Consider the following 5,595-nt stretch of genomic DNA (forward strand, 5'->3'; position numbering starts at 1 on the left):
CACTTGTGTCTCCTTATTTTCTTTCGTCATTCTCCTTGTTTCTTTTTTTTTTCTTCTAAGGATAGTGTGAGGGAGAAATAAACGAGGGATGCTGTCAAACCTCTTATTCTTCTTATTTTCGTACCCTTTCCTTTTTTTCTTTTCCTCATACTTATTTCTATTTCTCTATCCATCGTATTTTTTTCTCTCTACTAAAACGCGTTTGCATATTTTTCTATTGTTTTTTTTTTTTTTATTAATTCATTGAGAACAAGTGTATGGACAGCTTAGTAGTATCTAATAAATAAATAATCGCGTAAAAAAGAGAAAGGGAACGTTCGATGGTCGACGTATCATAAACAACGTCGGTTCTTTCCTCCGAATGATAAGTAGAAAAATTCGCGTTTTCTGTCGTTTTCGGAAAGTTGCTGTTTTCTTTCTTTCTTTTTTTTTTTTTTTTTTTTTTTTTTTCTTTTCTCCCCATTTCTTTTTTTTTTTTTTTCTTTTCTTTCCGTTTCATTTCTCGCGACACGCGGACAATATTTCACAGACTGATTCGACGTCCAGCAGTAACGACAAAAACAAGTTCATTACGATATACAAGTTCCGTGTTCCGACTGTTCTTCCCCGAGTGAACTTATTTTCCGTTCTTCTTTTCTCCAAATCTCGAAACGTTGCTCGCAGGTGGACCGATCTCTTTTTGTTTCTTTCTTTCATTCTTTCTTTCTTTCGTTTTCATTCAATTACATTCGTCGAATTCGCTAAGAGCACAGTAGAATGCTTGACGTACACGTACAGGCCAACTTTCTATGCTACTCTCTCTCTCTCTCTCTCTCTCTCTCTTTTCTCACGTTTCTCTCGTAATTTTCCTTTACTCATTTATTCTGTCTTTCTCGTCGTGTTATTTTGACTTTTTCTTTTTTTTTTTTTTTTTTTATTTACCTTTCTCCTTTTTTTCTTAATCGACGGTCTCGACCTTCGGAGCCACTCTCGTCCGCGCTTTTTCAAACGTGTATCAAACTTTCTTTCTGCGACGTTCGTCGACGTTTTTCCTTTTCCTTTCTTTTTTTCTTTTTCTGTTCTTTCATTCCCAGATTTTTTCCTTTACGAAGAAACTTTGAGGTAACGAAAGGACGGACAGACGTTGTTCCACTTGTGTCTTGCACTTGAGCTTGGCGACATGTTTCCCAACCCTTCTCTCTTTCTCTCTCTCTCTCTTTCTTTCTCTCTCTCTCTCTCTGTGACTGGCAAAAGAACTCTTTCCGCCACTATTTACATTCTTTACACGCCGAGATTTGTACTATGTATCTGGTTGATCTCACACACCGAGTCCCGGCTGTTGTTTCGCGAGCACCTATCTTCTTTTTTTTCTCTCTCTCTCTCTTTTTCACACTTTTCTTTTCTCTCTCGCATCGATATGTACACACGCAACGTTTGTACTCGCGTAACAAAAAACAGTTCAACAATTTCACGCTCGTTGCCGCCTCTGTTTCGAAAACGACAAGAACCTATTCTCTTTTTTTTCTTTTTTTTCTCTCTCTCTCTCTCTCTCTCTCTCGTTTACCAAGCTTCACTCAGCTTTTGCATCTGAAACTCTGTGCAGCTTCTTCTCTGTTTTTTCTCTTCTTCTCTAACTCAATCTTTCTAGAGACGGGGAAAAAAAAAACGAAAAAGAAAAGAAAAAAAGAAAGAAACACGTTGGAAAACGAAAGAACAGAAGAAAAAAAGAGACGCTACATGTTTTTTTTTTTTCATTTCGTTTCGCTGCCTCTCGTCCGCCAACGATGATCGACGATTCATCGGTATATATCATCGTGTTTTGTATCTGCTCGATGCTTTTTCTTCGCGAGTCCGTTTCCTCGTTGTAACGAAGGAAAGAGCGAAATATCTTTCCTTTTCTTTCTTTTCTTCTTTTTCCTTTTTTCTTTTCAGGGAGGAAGCTTTCGATCGAACGATCCCCGATTCTTCCTCCGATCCTTCTTCGTTTAACGATCTATCGTTACAACACTGTGTACAGATATCCCGAGGGAACGTGACAAGGTCGAAGCAGGATTCGATTTTCGTTCGAGCAACCAACAAAGCAAATTTCTCTTTTCCCTTTTCTCTTTCTCTCTCTCTCTCTTTCTCTCTCTCTCTCTCTCTCTGTCTATGTCTGTCTGTCTGTTTGTCTCCTGTTGCTCCCCGAGGCTCAAACAGGGAGAAAAAAAAAAAACAAAGTTAACAAGTATCGTCCGTGTCATTTTTGACTTTCTTTGAATTCAAGCAGGACCAATGATTCTCTCTATTTCTCTTTCTCTCTTTCTCTCTTTCTCTCTTAATTGGCCCGGCGACACGATGCGTTCCTAGCTGGCTGGTCTTTCAGACACGTCTTTCTTCGATATCGATTCGAGACAGGGACATCATTGTCGAGAGAAACGAAAAGAAACGAATGTCGTTGCGAGATGGTAATGAAAAACACACACACACACACACACAAACACACATAGATAAAAAAGATAGATAGCGAATCAACCGAAACGAACGAAAAAAAGGAAAAAAAAAAGCGAACGAAACGAGAAAGAAAAAAGAGCAAAACAGAAACGAGAATTTTACAGTTATCCAACCAACGATTGTCGTCGTCGTCGTCGTCGCCGTCGTCGTCGTCGTCGTCGTCGTCGTCGTCGTCGTCGTCGTCGTCGTTTAGGAACGTCGCCGCAAGCTGCGTCATCGGCACAACTTTTACACACTACTACCACCACTATTTACTACTAACTACTAACCAACTACTGTTACCATTAGTACTATTAGTATCACTGCTGTTACCTACTTTTGTCGTGTTGTATCCATCCGACGATTGACTATGCCTGATTCTGTTTCTCCGAGATACCCAATTTCCACCTTTTCCCTCTCCCCCTCTATCTTCTTCTGTGTCTCATCTTCCCTCGAAAGTCCAATAAATACAGACGCAACTACGTACAACCTCCTCCTCGAAATTAGTTGAAACCGATCCTGTCTTTGTTGCAGATGGACATGAAGTCTGTCGGATCGTTCTACTACGAGAACTTTGTAAGTGCAGTAATCTAAATCACTGAATCATACGAAAAAAACACACAAAAAAAAAAAAAAAGAACGACGATACCTAACGATACGATTTATAGCCGTAAGTTCACGCACAAGTCTGTCACCGTACACCGTCTGTCGATGCGTTAACTCGAGCGCGTTAAATCGATCGAATTCAACTCTGTATATACCGCCGCTTGTCTCTTGAAAATTTGCCTCGGACATCGAACGCGAGTCCGAGTTCACTCAAAGTCGTGCCTAATTTGCCCAATCGCTATCACGATTTCGAAATTCCGTGTTCTTTTTTTTTTTTTTTTGTTGTTTTTTTTCTGTCCATGAAAACGAAAGAGTAAGAAGAAAAAAAAAGTCGTCGAACGAGACGACGTTTCTTCGTGTTGCGCCATCCGGAAGCCTTCACCCTCCCCCTTCCCGCCTCCCCCCCTCCCCCCCTCAACCAACGAACGACAAACGTCATTACATCAGCCTAATCGCAATCGTTCTCCGCGATTCTGTTTTACAGGCCTTCCCAGGAATGGTTCCGTATAAACGACCGGCGGGCGACAAGTCCGGCATGCCGGTCTATCAGCCGACCGGCGCGACGACCTATCAACAGTTAATGCAGCTGCAGCAGCCGTTCGTGCCTGTGTCATGTGAGTACACTGGAACACCACCCCTACCCACCCAAACCTCTAACCAATCGGTCGTGCAACCCCCGAACGTGCAAAGCAACCACCACGCGGTGGTGGTTCAGTCCTCCTCCTCCTCCCAGGGAACCGGCGGCGCCACAGTGAATAACTGCGCCGACGCCAACAATGGCGTGCTGATGGATCCCTGCAACAACCCACCGCCACCACCTCCGACCGCCGACAATAACAGTAACAATAGCAGTAGCGGCAGTAACAAGCAGCCGAATGCCACGCAGAATCACGACGCGTCGGAAAACGCGCATAACTCCCCCGAATTGAATCACGCGAGTCCATCGACGATTTCGCAACAGCAACAGCAGCATCAGCAACAGCAGCAACAACAACAACAACAACAGCATCAACATCAACAACAGCAGCAACATCAGCACCAGCATCAGCATCAGCACCAGCATCAACACCAGCATCAGCAACATCAACATCAACAGGCGCAGCAGCATCAACAGCAACAACAGCAACAACAACAACAGCATCAGCAACAACAGCAGCAACAACACCAATTGCAGCAACAGCAACAGCTGCAGAACCAATTGGCGCTGTCAGCCGCCAGCGTGCAGCCGGCGATGAGCCCGCTGACCTCGGTCGCTGGTCTCACGTCGATGCCAGGCGTCGTCAACATGGCCTCGATGGCCTCGATGACGAACGTGCCGTCGGTCACGAGCATGGTGTCAAATTACAACGCCTCGAGCGTCGCCGGCTTGAACATGCTCAACAGCCTGGGCATGGCGGCCACCGGACTGCCCACGCACCTCGACCCGGCCGCCCTCGCGAAAGAGGTCGCCCAGAAGAATTACGCGAAAGCGATCAAGCTGTCGCAGGCGTCGCAGGCCTCCTACGGTATCAATCAGCTCACCGCGCTCAACTACACCGGCGTCGCCCTGAACAAACAGGCGCTGGTGAACCCGGCGGCAGCAGCGGCCGCCGCCGCCGCCGGCACACAGGCGGTCGCTGGATTGCCGGCGACAGCCGCCACACCGAGGCCGGTGATACCGAACCTCGCCGGCATCCCCAGCGCCCTCACGTCCCCGTTATCCGCTGGAATCCTCGCCTACTCACGACCGCCCACCGGCGCACCCATCAACCCGTACTCGCTGATGAGGCAACAGATCCTGCCGAATCCCTACGCGGTCCAGGCGTCGATACCCTCGGTGCCCGGCGCCGCCGTCCAGGGCAATCCTTACGCGGTGCAGAATCCTTACACCGTTCTACCGGGTGTCGCCAGCATGCCTGGCGTCGCGGCCGGCGTCGCGGCCGCCGGTGTACCCGGTGTCCCGCAGATACCGCAGATCCCGAACCCGGCGACCATCGCGGCGCAACCGCAGGTCGCCATCCCGGTCAGCTCCGGCGTCATCATGCAACCGTACAAAAAGATGAAGACCTCGTAAACGTGGAGGACAACCAGGTTTGTTCGTTTTCTTGGAACGAGAGGGCACGGCTGCGGGGTGGGGGGGAGGCGAGATGTCTCTTGTTTTTTTTTCTTTTTTTTTCTCTTTTACTCCGTGTCTCCACGAACGTTCTGGTTCCTTCTTCTTCTTCTTCTTCTTCTTCTTCTTCTTCTTTTTCTTCTGAGTCCTCTGCGTCCTCTTTTTCGAACGGGAACGCGCCATCTACTTTCTTCTTCTTCTTCTTCTTCTTCTTCTTCGCGATCCTTCGAGGATCTTTCCTTCCGGGGAGTCTCGCGCGTCTTGATTTCGTTTCTAATATCTGCTCGTTCGTCGTCTCGCGGAGTGGCTCTCTCTCGTAGGAGAATACGGAATTGCACACGTCGAAGATCAGATTCAATCAACGTTGCCGACCTATTTTTTGATTTAGCGTGAAAACGAAAATATAGAGCCTAGCTATATATATATATATATATATCTACATATATAAA

The 5,595-nt window shown here is 46.5% G+C and overlaps 1 protein-coding gene across 1 annotated transcript; it reads left to right on the plus strand.

The window, feature by feature from the left end:
- Positions 1 to 1,770: 1,770 nt before the first annotated feature.
- LOC122531800 (homeotic protein female sterile-like) lies at positions 1,771 to 5,171 on the plus strand. The gene is made up of 3 exons (XM_043660006.1): positions 1,771 to 3,024; positions 3,539 to 4,027; positions 4,094 to 5,171. The coding sequence occupies exons 1-3, from the start codon at positions 2,983 to 2,985 to the stop codon at positions 5,105 to 5,107; spliced, it is 1,545 nt and encodes a 514-aa protein (XP_043515941.1). The 5' UTR covers positions 1,771 to 2,982; the 3' UTR covers positions 5,108 to 5,171.
- Positions 5,172 to 5,595: the final 424 nt, after the last annotated feature.

The sequence above is a fragment of the Frieseomelitta varia genome, unplaced genomic scaffold (genome assembly GCF_011392965.1).
Source record: "Frieseomelitta varia isolate USP_RPSP 00005682 unplaced genomic scaffold, Fvar_1.2 scaffold_417, whole genome shotgun sequence".
NCBI lineage: Eukaryota > Metazoa > Arthropoda > Insecta > Hymenoptera > Apidae > Frieseomelitta > Frieseomelitta varia.

What these genes read in the sequence shown, in the direction of transcription:
- LOC122531800 (XM_043660006.1), top strand. Translation starts at nt 2,983, where the DNA reads ATGGACATGAAGTCTGTCGGATCGTTCTACTACGAGAACTTT. An exon ending in CGTTCTACTACGAGAACTTT is followed by an intron (nt 3,025 to 3,538) that starts GTAAGTGCAGTA and finishes TCTGTTTTACAG; the next exon opens with GCCTTCCCAGGAATGGTTCC. An exon ending in CGCAACAGCAACAGCAGCAT is followed by an intron (nt 4,028 to 4,093) that starts CAGCAACAGCAG and finishes CAACATCAGCAC; the next exon opens with CAGCATCAGCATCAGCACCA.